General features: G+C 32.7%; 2 protein-coding genes across 3 annotated transcripts in view; both read left to right on the top strand.

The window, feature by feature from the left end:
* The window catches only part of PKN2 (protein kinase N2), a 129738-nt gene that overhangs the window by 100980 nt on the left and 13730 nt on the right, over positions 1 to 15028 (top strand). For both annotated transcript variants that reach the window (XM_079151060.1, XM_079151059.1), the window contains exons 9-16: positions 1721 to 1864; positions 2179 to 2254; positions 2947 to 3121; positions 5634 to 5760; positions 6526 to 6653; positions 6740 to 6815; positions 6892 to 6983; positions 13628 to 13804. In XM_079151060.1, coding sequence (XP_079007186.1) covers positions 1721 to 1864; positions 2179 to 2254; positions 2947 to 3121; positions 5634 to 5760; positions 6526 to 6653; positions 6740 to 6815; positions 6892 to 6983; positions 13628 to 13804 — 995 coding nt within the window. The remainder of the gene's footprint in view (positions 1 to 1720; positions 1865 to 2178; positions 2255 to 2946; positions 3122 to 5633; positions 5761 to 6525; positions 6654 to 6739; positions 6816 to 6891; positions 6984 to 13627; positions 13805 to 15028) is intronic.
* Positions 6991 to 12065, top strand: LOC306668190 (calmodulin-like). Its single transcript, XM_079151377.1, has one exon. It carries the CDS (start codon positions 10713 to 10715, stop codon positions 11160 to 11162), a length of 450 nt encoding a protein of 149 aa, XP_079007503.1. The 5' UTR covers positions 6991 to 10712; the 3' UTR covers positions 11163 to 12065.

Here is a 15028-nt window from a genome sequence, read left to right on the forward strand (position 1 = left end):
GAATCAATATATTAGTTTTACCAGAATGGCTAAAATAAATAGCAAATGAGGTGAGTGAATCTGCTTTCATCCAGGGTAAGGCATAATCTCACCAATTTTAGCATTGTGAAAGTATGAGAACCTATAACAAATACTAATACCATCCTCAGTATCTGTGCCATTTGCATCTGCCTGTATGTCTATAAAAAGTTTTCTTCCCCAAGGAAGAAGACAGGAGAAAGTAATCCTCTCTTGCCCTGGTCTAAAAATAAGTAATCTAAATAATCAGTCCCCAATATAATTGTTTAGCCAGCATATTTCACAACATAAATGCTACCAAAATATTTAAGCTTTTAACTTGAATATACTGTGACAGCATTAGTATCACATGCATTCTCTACACCATTTGTGAATCCTAAAGTAATAATTATTCTTCTCATTTTTTTCCCTTCCATAACAAGCTTTCTCTTCCATTTTAATAATGAGTCAGGGGGAAGAAATGAGTTAGGAGGCCCTGGGATCACAAGCCATTTATATATTTTTCTGAGTCTTTTCCTGATTGACTATGAGTCCTTCTGGAGCATTGTGTTAACGACAGATTTTTTTCATGTTGCATTTTATAAGTGTTTATCTGTTCATTTGCATCAACCAGTTTTATAATTTAAAGAAAGAATTTTTATTACCTATACCAGGAACTTATAAAATAAGATGCATGTCTTTATAAATTGTAAGTTGTCATATAAAGAAGGAATTTGTTACTTTGTAGTCCCTAAAGAGAAGAATATTTTTCTCTCTTTCTGGATGGTCTACAAAATCCTCAGAAACAAAATAATGGAAGAGTCTACTACTTCATTACAATTAAAATGTATATAGATAATAATGTATGTAGAGGTCAGTTTATGACTTGACTCCAACTTATAAACTACATTCTGTGGTTGCATTTAGTAATAGGTTGTTAAAACCTTAAATATGTTTCATCCTGTAAGCATTATGTTTCATGATTACCATATAGTCTTTCCTAAGGATTATGTTATATTTAACTGGTTCCTGGATTTTAGTCATTAAAGTTCTTACTGTTTGGGTTCTCTTTTAAACGTTATAATAAATAAACATTTTGCGGTAGAAAGTACAAGCCAAATATCTCCTTTCCTCCCTACCTACGCCAGCTGCTATGCTCACTAGCCTTACTACCTGCTGGATTTCTTTTGAAGATTAAACTATATAATATTAATATTTTTAAAGTGTTTCCCACAATGTGTGGCGCATTGTAAGTGCAGAATAAATGCTGTTTTCAAACCTTTCTCTTGCTTGGTAGTGAGAAGGAAATAAGGTTTGACATAGATTCTTTGAGGCACGTACTTGGGTCTTTTCATGATAGCACAGCAGATGATGCATATGAAAAAGGGAAATCAGAAATATTGAAACTTTAAATGGGAAGACTTCTGTGGACATTCATCTGTACTACTGGTTCCCAGATGCATTCTTTAAGTGTACTTTGGAAATACCTTACCAGAGACTGTCTCATTGAGTTTTGTGCCTTTAAATTAAAATGTACTCATTTGTTTAAGAAATATACAATTGAGAAACATTACAGAATTATGTTTAAAATAGTGTTATCTTTGTGTTATCTTTGTTCATTGTATTTGTATTTCATATTTTTTGTGATATTTTATTCAAGTGTGTGTCCAATGATGTCTTTTCTGTTTTTTTTTTTTTTTTTTTTTTTTTTTAATTATCCTAGTCACGTGAACTGGAAATTTCAGTTTATTGGCGTGATTGGCGATCTCTGTGTGCTGTAAAATTTCTGAGGTTAGAAGATTTTTTAGACAACCAACGGCATGGCATGTGTCTATATTTGGAACCACAGGGTACTTTATTTGCAGAGGTAATAAATGTATTTTATTAACTGTGTATAACTACAATTGAAATTATGTATAGGTAACATGATGTAGAATTAGAAAGAGTATTAGGCTGAAAGATGACTTGAATTCTTGACTCAACTCTGCCACTGAATAGGTATGTGATCTTGAGAAAAATCGTTTCTCCTCTTTATATCTGTTTTCTCATCTAGAAAATGAGGGGATTGTACTAAAGTATAGCTAAGATTCCCTTAAGCTTCAAATGCTATGAGTTTTGTGGATTTCATGAACCATAAATTCAGTGCTATTTTCATGTCAACTAGACCTTTCATTACTGCAGGTTACCTTTTTTAATCCAGTAATTGAAAGAAGACCAAAACTCCAAAGACAAAAGAAAATTTTTTCAAAACAGCAAGGTAATTACTAAGAAACAAATATAAAATGTTCTGATGTTTTATCAAATATAAAAATCTTACTATTATTTTAAAAGTAATATTCATACATGCTTTCTTTTTAGTTGTGCCATTTATTTCTAGAATTTTATTACAGTACATTTTAGTTTACTGTCACCCAGCTTCAGCAGTAGTCAGATGATGGCCAATTTTGTTTAATTCATATCCTGTCTCTACACCTTACTCAGATTATTTGAAACAAACCCAGACATCATTAAATTATCCTTAAATATTACAGTTTGGCTGGGTATGGTGGCACATGCCTATAATTCCAGCACCCTGGGAAGCTGAGGCAGGAGGATGGCAAGTTCAGGGACAGCCTGGGCAATTTAGGGAGATATTATCTCAACATAAAAATAAAAGACAAAAAGAAAAAAATAATTTGTCTTTAAAAGAAAGAATTCTTTTAAAACCTTAGTCACATTTATTTATTAGACCTTTAGACCTAGAAAAAATATAACAATTCCTTATTTATTTTTAAAACTATTTATGTTATTTTGCACTAACATTTAATAGCTTTTTAGTGACAAATTTTGTTCTTCATTAATTATAAGCTGATGAATGTGAATTTTTTAATTATAGCTTTTGGTAATACACAAAGAAATTACTCGTTTTTTTTTTTTTTTTCTTTCTTTCTTTATTCCCAATATCTACAGGCAAAACCTTTCTCCGAGCTCCTCAAATGAATATTAATATTGCCACATGGGGAAGGCTAGTAAGAAGAGCTATTCCTACAGTAAATCATTCTGGCACCTTCAGCCCTCAAACTCCTGTGCATGCAACAGTGCCAGTGGTTGATGTGCGCATTCCTGAGCTAGCACCTCCAGCTAGGTATGTGTCTAAGATGTTTAAGCATATCTTACACAAAATAGCTATTGTACATATTGATTATAGTGGTTATACTGAGAACCTTAGTTTTTTCTAAGTAGTATTTTTATTTATTTTTCTTTTACCATAGGTATTTTTTTTTATTAGCACATGTGTAATAGTGAGGTTCATTTTGACATAATCATGCATGCACTGGATATAATTTGCTTCATTTCAGTTCCTAGTACCCTCTCTGTTTTAGTCAGTTTTTTCATCACTGTGACCAAAAGGTCTGACAAGAACAGTCAGAGAGGGAAAAGTTTATTTATTTACTTTTTTAGCTCACCATCTCAGGGGTCTCAGTTCATACACAGCCAACTCTATTGCTTTGGGCTCATAGTGTGGCAGAACATAACTACAGAAGAGCATGGCAGAGCAAAGCAGCTAGCATTGATACTTATTTTTCATTTCTTCTGTATGAAATATTGAATGTTTTATAGTGGCTTAGTTGTTATAAATTTTAGTTTCTGCTTATCATGGACCATTTTTATTTCAACTTCAATTCTGAAAGATAGTTTTGCTGGATATAGCAGTCTTGGCTGGAATTCATTATCTTTAGGACTTGATGTATATTACTACAATCCCTCCTTGTTTAGGGTCCTGACTGAGATTTCAGTACACATTCTATATAGCTTACCTCTAATGGATTGTTTTTCTCTTGTGGCTTTGAGAATTCCTATCCTTACTCTGTATATCAGGAATTTTATTTATAATGTGTCTTGGTAAGGTTTTTTTAATCTTATTTAGCAGGGATTCTAAGTACCTTTTGTATTTGGATTTCCATCTCATGACTAAGATTTGGAAATTTTTCTGATTTTTTTTTTTTTTTTTTTTTTGTTGGGGGTAGTTAAAGACAGGCTCTCACTGAGTTGCTTAGTGCCTCATTTTTGCTGAGACTGTCTTTGATCTCCTGCCTCAGCCTCCCAAGCCTCTGGGATTATAGGCATGTGCCACCACACCTGGCTTCTGTTATTATTTCATTGAAAATGTCGTATATTCCTTTAGTTTGTATATCAGTTCCTTCATGTATACCAATGGTTCTTAAGTTAGGTCTCTTACCATTTTTTTCTTTGTTGTCAACTTTATTTTCAAGATTTTTATACTTGATTTTTTGAGGCCTGAGATTCTGTCTTCACAGTGCTCTAATCTGTTGGTGATGCTTTCATGTGAATTTTTTTTTTTTTTTGCAATGCTGGGGATCGAACCCAGGGCCTTGTGCTTGCGAGGTGAGCACTCTACCAACTGAGCTATCTCCCCAGCCCATGAATTTTTAATTTGATAATGGAATCTTTCCATTTCCAAGATTTGTGTTTGGTTCTTTTTCAGAATCTCTATCTCTTTATTGAAACATTCTCTCACTTCCTATATGTTCTCTCTTAGTTTATTACATCTTCTTTTAGTTTATCAATCATTTTAATTATCAACTTCCTAAATTCTCTTCTGGCATTTCCTCTACTGTGACATCCATGGGGTCAGTTGTGTCATGGTCTTTTTGGGATGACTTATTCCCTTGATTTTTTTCATATTGTTAATATTTTTGTCCATCTGCTGGGATGATCTCTCTTCTATTTTTATAAAAGGGAGTTTTTAGTGAACTACTTTCTCTTGACTCAATTCAAACTTGCTACTATGTCCAGTCTCTAATACCACATTGAGAGGAGATACTAATCCCCAGTAATTACAGCCACTTCAGAACAAAGCTTTATGCTAATAAATCTGTAAGAAAAAAATATTAATAGTGTTCTTCAGCAGCCCACTAATGTATTGTTCTTGGTCAGGTTTTTAAGTAGGGTATTTTCTTTCTTGGGTTTCAGTTACTGTGCAGTTTATTTATTCTCAGTTCTGATGCAACGTGGTTGAACTTGTTAGTGGCATCTATATGCAGAGTTTCACCAAAGGTTTTACTACCTTCTTGGTTGGACAGTTCTGATGCCCCTCTTCATGGGCTGGAGGTAGGAGAGCAGAATGTGTCATCCTATCTTCCTGCTCTTTCTAGGCTTGGAAGCGATATCTTGGGGCTCACCAGATTTGTTGTAAATTTAACTGATTTCAGTTCCCCTCCACCCTCCTGACCCCTGTGTCAGCCAGGCTACTGATCCCAGAAATTAGATCGCCTGTTGCAAGTGAGAGTTTTTCACTGTTTTCATCCAATATTGTAGACTCAGTTTGCTAGTGCTGAATTACTGTTTTGATTTACTCTTGGAGAGCTGCTATGATAGCATAACTTCCTCTGAGCCTCCTTATTCCATTCCCCAAAGGCATGAACTCCTTATGATACTGTATTCCTATCATTCAAATTGTAAACAGCAGCACAAAGGAGAAGCACCTGCTTCCTCTATTCCACTATCTTGCAATCTCAAATAGTCGTTTTAAACAAGCGCTCTGTTTACTTTAAAAATGTTCAATTTTCTTTTATTCAGTAAATTGGTAAATACTTTTGATTACTATTTTGGTGAATTGCTTTATCTTTTGTAAGTGATTCTACAGTAACCAAATTGGACTTTGATCTTGAGCCTGAACCTCCTCCTGCCCCACCTCGTGCTTCTTCCCTTGGAGAAATAGATGAATCTTCTGAATTAAGAGTTTTGGATACACCTGGACAGGCAAGGCATTTAAGACTTTATATAATTCTTTTTGGCCCCATGAATTCATAGTGAAAGTATCGTAATGAATAAAGTGCAATTTCAATTAAAATTTCGTGACCTATTTATATTTCTTATTTTCAACTAAATTAAACTAAATTGACAAGAGATAACTAAATTCTTCGTGTTGGCATGCCATTGTCATTAAGCTAAAAGAGGTAAAATAGGCTGCTTTAGCTAGAAGGGCCATAGAAGCATGGTTGATATTAGAAGTCATGTTACCTGAAATGCTGTTTATCTTCTAACTTGTTTAATAGTATGTTTTGAAGGTGACAATAATGTATTAGGTTTTCCACATTTTTAAAATAGTTTTATTATAAAAGTAATAGCCACAAGAATGAATAACCAGGGCTGGAGATGTGGCTCAGTGATAGAGCACTTACCTGGCATGCATGAGGCCCTGGGTTTCTTCCCCAGCATCTTAAAAAATAAAATAAAATAAATAAGTAGTTTAGTTTCTCATCTCAGCTGTTTCATTGATTATTGGAATATTTTTGTTCATATTTATGATTACCTAATAAATTGTGGGTTTTGTTTGTTTATTTTTTATTTTTGTACAGGGGTTAAACCCAGGGGCACTTAACCACTGAGCCAGCCCTTTTTTATTTTTTATTTTAAGGCAGGGTTTGCTAAGTTGCTGAGGCTGGCTTTGAACTTGCCATCCTCCTGGGTAATACATTTTTTTTTATTATTTTCATGATCTAACAAGTATTTAATATCTTATAGGACTCAGAAACAATTTTTGATATTGAGAATGACAGGAATAGTATACTTCCAAAATCCCAATCTAACTATGAGCCTGATATTCAAGACTCAAGCCTAGGATATAGTGGTCGAGAACTTGAGGATAGAAGGTAAAGAATATATACAATGTTTTACTGCCACATATTAATATCATTATTTTATTGCCTTGTATTTAATTGAAATTACTATTTTTCAGAAATCAGCAAAGGTTTCAGTTTAATCTGCAAGACTTCAGATGTTGTGCTGTCTTGGGAAGAGGACATTTTGGGAAGGTAAGCATTTGGAGGTTCGGGGTACTTACAAAATTAAGAACTCAAATGGGAAATAATTATCTTGATCTCATTTCAGGTGCTTTTGGCTGAATATAAACACACGAATGAGATGTTTGCTATAAAAGCTTTAAAGAAAGGAGACATTGTAGCTCGAGACGAAGTAGACAGGTTAGTTTATAAAAAATGAAATTTTTCCCTAAAGTTGTATTTTAAGAGAATTGATACATATATTGCAATAGCAAAACTTTCTAATTTTATAGTAATACGTGAAGAAATTAAATTAGTGTATTTATATTTGGCATAAGGTACATTTCTAACCAGTTTCTTTTTTCCCCTCCTGTGATAATTAACTGGTAAGTGGATACCAAGGAAAGATAGTGAAATGTTTAATTATGTTAAGGTTTTTATAAATGGAGATGTTAAACTGTTCATATGAAATAAATACTGTTACTTTTTTCTGATTAAGCCTATGTTCTGTTTCATCTTATAGAAATAATGAAATGTCTTTTATGCATAATCTGCAGTTAACTAAATGGTTAATATACTGCTTTTTAAAACGCTTCTTTGTATTTTCCTATTTTTCTTCAAATCACATTTCATTTACCATACTATTTTACCTTTCTAAAGAGTTTAATAAATGTAAATTGTTGCAGATATATTTAAAAAAATTTTTTTTTAGTTGTAGATGGACACAATACCTGTATTTATTTTTCTGTGGTGCAGAGCATAGAACCCGTGACTCACACATGCTAGGCAAACACTCTACCACTGAGCTACAAGTCCAATCCAGATATATCTTTTTATACATTTCCTAAAATGCAAGGACTTTGAGGATAAAAATTATAATTAGGTTAAAGAATATACTTTAAATGATTCTCTTAATTAAATATGGAATATTATTGTACAAAAATGAAATATTTATCACAGAGGCTTTCATTTGACATTAGGTAGTATTTTTCTCTCACTACCAGCAAGTATCTGTTGATTTTAATGGAAAAGAACCCTGTGTAATGAAAAGAGCCCTAAACTATGAGTAATAAGGATGTCTTTTCTAGTCCTGATTGTTCCTCCTTAGTAATGATTTGACCCCAGGGGATTTCACTGAACATTTTTGAGCCTCAGTTAGCCTATATATTTTAAAAATATGTATTTTTTATAATATATGCCTTACTGAATTATATTGCTACTTTTAATGTTTTTCCCATGATATGGGTAGTTCTTAGAATTAGGACGGGTCTTAAACACTTGCATTTTTTTCTTTATGAAAAAAATAATCTTTTATTTTTAGGATTACTTTTTACTTTCTCTCATACTCCTCAGTTACATCCAAATAAATGCTTTTTTTATTTTTAATTTTATTTTATTTGTTCTAATTGATTATACATGACAGTAGAATGCATTTGACACATTGTACACAAATAGAGCATAATTTCTCATTCCTCTGACTGCATATGGTGCTGAGTCCAAAAAATGCTTTCTTGACACATAAGAGTACTCAGGATTTTGCTGACTATAAAATATTCTGAGTACCATATTATGTGTTTAGATCTGTGTTTTTATGTTTTATAAGCAGATGATTAAAACAAGTCTTTGATATCCTCTTTATTTTTACTTGAAAAACAACAAAAAATCAAATGTTTTTCTTTCCTAGAATAGTATTTGCTTTATTCCAGATTTATGAATAATTAGTGTTTTCCATAACAATAGGAAACTGGTTACAAATTGAACATCCCTGATCCCAAAATATGAGATCTAAAATGTTCCAAAAAGTCTGAAACTTTTTGAGTGATGCCACAAGTCTCATGGGTCAGTGTACACAAACATCATTTCATATGTAAAATTATTCAGAATATTATATAAATTACCTATAGACTGTGTAGAAAATATATATGAAACAAATGACTTTTTTTTTTTTTCCCCCTTGTAATGGGGATTGAACCTGGGGATACTTTACCACTGAGCCACACCCCCAGGCCTTTTTATTTTTTATTTTGAGACAGGGTTGTGCTAAATTGCAGAGGCAGGCCTCCAACTTGCAATCTTCCTGCCTGAGCCTCCCAAGTTACTGGTTTACAGATACACCCTACCATGCCTGGAAAAACACAATGAATTTTTTGTTAGACTTGGGTCCCTTCCCCAAGATAACTTAGTAGGTATTTGCAAATATTCAAATATTCCAAAATTGGAAACACCACTCCCAAGTATTTCAAATAAGGGATACTCAACCTGTACTATTTAATCCTGGTGGTTTATATAACTTTTTGCTATATTGTTACTACTTTGAACCAAGTCTTTATGAGAAAACATAATCCTAAAACTTTAGCCTTATTATAAATAATGATGTGGTTTTCCACTGACTATTCAGGTTTGTAGCATATCTGAAAATGTGTTGAACTCTGAAGGAAGTAAATAAAATAAAACTAGTCACTTAGGGAAACAAGATATAAATATATAAATAAAAGAGGCTAGATATTTTTGAGTTAAAAATGAGCAATAGAGACAACAGCAACTCAGAATGGAAGACATGGTGTACTGATGGATTTAGATATTTTTAAAATTTTTTTAACATTTTAAATAGGGTTTTGTAAAGGAGATTGGATTTGTGTTGTTCTTTGGGAGATGAAAGCTATTAAGTTTAAAGCTTTGAATAAGGTTGGATTGTTGTATACATTTTAAACAGAATACACAATTTAGTAGTGTTGGGACAGTTTAAAGATTTTTGTGTAAATAACTTTTAGGTTTGTTTTCATTTTTATTTTTGGTACCAGGGATTGAACCCAGGGATGCTTAACTATGGAGCTATACTCCCAGTCCTTTTTATTTTTATTGAGACAGGGTCTCACTAAGTTACTAAGGCTAGCTTCAATCTTATGAGCCTCCTCCCTCAACCTTCTGAGTCCTTGAGATTATAGGTGGGCACCACCAAGCCCAGCTACAATAGCTTTTTTCACATGATGTAAAATTAAAAGTATGGTGACAGTTTGAGTCTTTACAGTGTCTCATTCTTTTATCTGATTGTCCTATGACATCTATCTCATTCTTGTCATTTGCAGTCATTGTCAAAGAATTCCTTTAAATGTTTTAAAATTGTTTTCAGGGATAGTCCAGTCAGTGATTCTCAATCTTTTATACCTCTTAAATGTTCAGCACAGGACTAACCTAACATTCATCCAGTTGAGAATTAGTGAATCACCTATGAAATCACCCATAATTAATTATTGATTCACTCACAGATATAAAACATAAACCACAAAGAGCCTGTTTATCATCTGCTAAAACTCTTACCAATTTCATTGTATTTTGTCAGAATATTTTTTCTACATTTACTCACAATATAGGTTGACTTAATAAGGCTGATAGTTTAGAATTGATTTTCTAGATCTTACCCATTAAAATTTTTAGGACATATTTTTCAGTAAATTTAAGTGATGACAAAAATCAAAACTTATAACCTTAAATTTTAAAATGAATTTCACATTAACATTTAATATTAACATTTAGAAACTTAACGTGGTAGTAACATTTAGAACTTTTCCCAAATTAAAAAAAAAAAATGTTATGTAGACATAAGTCTAAACATTAAAAAGCAATAACACTGTGACTTTCTCAGCATATATAAATTTAAAAAATAGTATTCATGGAATCAAGGGTTAGGAGTCCATCTAGAATGTGACAAGATTAAATAGAGTTTAACATTTTATTATAATAGCTTCATTTAGTGTATTTAAAACAATTAAGAGGTGTTTTAGTTCATGATCCAGTAGAAACCATGTTATCATAGGATTAAGAATACTAGATATGAGGCGCTGGGGGGTGGAGGAGGAGGATTAGTCGGAGTGGAGTGAATGAGTCCAGTGATTGTGCAGTCGCGTCTCGGAAACCGGTAGCGCTAGCAGCATGGCTGACCAACTGACTAAAGAGCAGATTGCAGAATTCAAAGAAGCTTTTTCACTATTTGACAAGGTTGGTGATGGAACTATAACAACAAAGGAATTGGGAACTGTAATGAGGTCTCTTGGGCAGAATCCCACAGAAGCAGAATTACAGGACATGATTGATGAAGTAGATGCTGATGGTAACGGGACAATTGACTTTCCTGAATTTCTGACAATGATGGCAAGGAAAATGAAAGACACAGACAGTGATGAAGAAATTAGAGAAGCATTCCGTGTGTTTGATAAGGATGGCAATAGCTATATTAGTGCAGCAGAGCTTCGCCATGTGATGACAAACCTTGGAGAGAAGTTAATAGATGAAGAGATTGATGAAGGGCTTAGGGAAACAGATATTGATGGTGATGGTCAAGTAAACTATGAAAAGTTTGTACAAATGATGACAGCAAAGTGAAGACATTGTACAGAATGTGTTAAATTTCTTGTACAAAATTGTTTATTTGCCTTTTCTTTGTTTTTAACTTATCTGTAAAAGGTTTCCCCCTACTGTCAAAAAAATATGCATGCATAGTAATTAGGACTTCATTCCTCCATGTTTTCTTCCCTTATCTTACTGTCATTGTCCTGAAACCTTATTTTAGAAAATCGATCAAGTAACATGTTGCATGTGGCTTACTCTGGATATATCTAAGCCCTTCTGCACATCCAAACTTTAGACGGAGTTGGTCAAATGAGGGAACATCTGGGTTATGCCTTTTTTGAAAGTAGTTTTCTTTAGGAATTGTTAGCATGTTGTTGTTGAAGTGTGGAGTTGTAACTCTGGGTGGACTGGACAGTCAACAATAGTACTTAAAAGTTGCACTATTGCAAAATGGGTGTATTATCCAGGTACTTGTACACTATTTTTTTGTACTGCTGGTCTTGTACCAGAAACATTTTCTTTTATTGTGTTACTTGCTTCTTAAACTTTGTTTAGCCACTTAAAAGAAAGTCTGCTTATGGCACAGTTTGCCTCAAATCCATTCCAAGTTGTATATTTGTTTTCCAATAAGAAAATTAAACAATTAAAAAAAAAGAATACTAGACTCCTCTACCAGATATAATTCTTAAATGTTTTCAAAATCCTATTTAATTTTTCAAGTCATTGGCAATTTAATCTGGGTATCCAAATAAAAAATACTTTTATCTTTTTTTGTTGATTTGTTTAAAAATTAACCCTTTCTTAAATGACTCAAAAGGGAGGAGATTGGTCCTGTTTTCCTCTAAAACCAGGATTTTAGTTTGGCTTTTTGGTATGCTGGGGTTGTTTGGAACAATAAAACCAAACTCCGAGCATTTTTTTTTTTTTTTTTTTTTTTTTTTTTTTTAATTTAAAAATGAAAGCATAGGGGCTGGGGAGATAGCTCAGTTGGTAGAGTGCTTGCCTTGCAAGCAAAGGCCCTGGGTTCCATCCCCAGCACCCAAAAAAATAAAAAATTAAAATAAATAAATAAAAGCATTAAAGCTTTTAAAAAACAAATATGAATATCAATTTTTGGCTCTAGTCTCACAAAAATAAACAAAAATTGCCCATTTTATTATATTAGAAGCATCCTTATAACCTCATTGTTAATAAAGTATTTCTCTTGATCTTTATTTTGATCAGGTACTAAATATATAAATTCAAATTTTCCTTAAATAGTTTTTTTCCTTGTTTTTTTCTCCTTTGAATTTTAAATCAAATTGATTTACCAGTTATTTCAGGGAAAGGAAGAATTTTTTATTATTTAGGCAAAATTATTGTTTTATATCAATAGGTTTGACCTTGGGAAGGATTATTAGGCATTAAACTAAGGGACAATGGACCACTGAGCCACGTCCCCAGCCCTATTTTGTATTTTATTTAGAAACAGGATCTCACTGAGTTGCTTAGCACCTCACCATTGCTGAGGCTGGCTTTGAACTCGCAATCCTCATGCCTTGGCCTCCTGAGCAGCTGAGATTATAGGCATGCACCATGGCACCTGGCTGTTCTGGGCACAAAACCTTTATTTATTTTTATGTGGCGCTGAGGATCGAACCCAGTGCCCCACGTGTGCTAGGCAAGTGCTCTACCAATGAACTACAACCCCAGCCCACAATTATTCTTTTAAATAACTTGTCTTTGGCTGGGCACATTGGCACATGCCTGTAATACCATAGGACCGGGGATATGTCTCAGTGGTCAAGTGCCACTGAATTCAATCCCCAGTACCACAAAACAAAAACCAAAAAAAACTTAATTCTCAGTGTAAATGTGTGATTGCTGTAGGTGCTATCGATTTTTCTGTAGTGTTGTGGGAAAATTACATTGTTCTCAAGAAACTTCTGGACGCATGTTTTAGAGCTACATGGAGATGTAGCTTCTTTATTTTCCATTTGGTCTTCTAGATTGTATATATATATGTGGCATACATATAGGTATATGTATAAACTTTATATTTTATATGAAAAAATTTAACACACGTGTTATGAATTATAAATACTGCTTTTCAAATTGCCTTGGTTACAAACCTTAAATTTTTAAAAATGTATTTCAGTTTACTAAATTCTCTGACCTGTTCCTGATGAATTCTCATAATTAGCCCCTAATTAAGCCTTTTTAAAAAAATAACAATGATCAGTAGCTTTATGGATAATACTCTGATACTCTCAATGTGAACATTACAGTCATATGTCGTGCTAACCAAATTTTAGTTTTCACTAATATATTTCAACTACAGTTACGTGTATATCTAGTGGAGTAGCTTTCATAGCCTATAACAAAATATACATATTTTATGATGTTAAAGTTAAGATAGTTAAAATTTTGTTTTTTTAAGGCTTAGTAATTTTTTAAAAATGTTATTTCTGACTAGAATTGTTTTAAGATTGTTTATTTTAAAATGTTATCTCTTACAGCCTGATGTGTGAAAAAAGAATTTTTGAAACTGTGAATAGTGTAAGGCATCCCTTTTTGGTGAACCTTTTTGCATGTTTCCAAACCAAAGAGCATGTTTGCTTTGTAATGGAATATGCTGCCGGTGGGGACCTAATGATGCACATTCATACTGATGTCTTTTCTGAACCAAGAGCTGTGTGAGTATGCTTTAGACATTTGTCTGAGTTTTTCCATGACTGGTTTCTCTCTGGAAGGAAAGAAAGAAAGCTCTCTGAATAGATCTTTGTAAGAAATATTAGAATTCCTTACTTACTTTTTTACCAGATACTTTTTGTATTTGTTTATTGTGTTGTCTTTGTTGAGAATTTCATGATTTCCTAAATCATACTTGAGAATTTAGACACACAATTTAGGTTCATTTTAGTAATTTTTTTTTTTTTTTAATTAGATTTTCTCCCTAGGGAATGACATTCTGGACCATGACTAAAAGACAAATTATACTTAGAGTACATTAAGTTAAAAAAATATATATATTCATATAAAATATTTGTATTTTCTTTTTTATGGGATAATTCAAAAGAATCTGTATTAAGTACTTGCTCACATATTTGTATAGGTATTCGTATTTGCATTTTTCAGGATAATTTAAATGATTCTGTATTAAGTACTTGCTTGTGCATAACAGTATCTCTGAAGGAATATAAAGAGAAACCAGTGTAGAGATGATTATTACTTATTCAGAATGCTTGGAACTGGGAGAGTTAGAGTTTGAAATTTCTCAGATATCAAAATATTTGTTAAGTTATCCAGTTAAGTATACCTAATCCAAAATTCTGATATTCTCTAAAATCCAAAACTTTGAGTGTCATGTTGGTGTTCAAAATGTTTCAGATTGGGGGCATTTCAGTTTTAAGGTTTTCAGGTTAGGGATGCCCAACCTGTGTACATATTGCGCCCAAGGAAAGGGATTCAAAGCAAACTTTTAACTATAGACTTTTTGTAGTTTTTTTTTTTTTTTTTAATTCCATAGTATTACGCAGGTTTTGCTTTTTCAAAGACTTTAAAAATAATAATAAACTCTTGATTATATGCACATGTAGCATATATATATTTATTTTCCCTATTGTTATTCAAATTTTATAGTTCTAAAATGGTGGAGCTAGGATTTGAACCAAAAAAAGTGCTCTTAACAGCAACCATTCTGCATGCTGATATTTACCAAATTTATATCTCTAGCCCTGATTTCTTCTCTGAACAGTCCAACTCTTAAGTATTCTTTTTTATCTATAAGGCTAATAAGCATTTCATTTAGTATTTCAAACTGAACTCCAGATTTTTCCTATTTCCCCTTCTACCTTACATGCCATTCCCCAGGCCTGCTGCTCTTCAACATCCAAACCATTAGCAAGTCCAATCAATTC

This window comes from Sciurus vulgaris, assembly GCF_902686455.1.
Source record: "Sciurus vulgaris genome assembly, chromosome: 1".
NCBI lineage: Eukaryota > Metazoa > Chordata > Mammalia > Rodentia > Sciuridae > Sciurus > Sciurus vulgaris.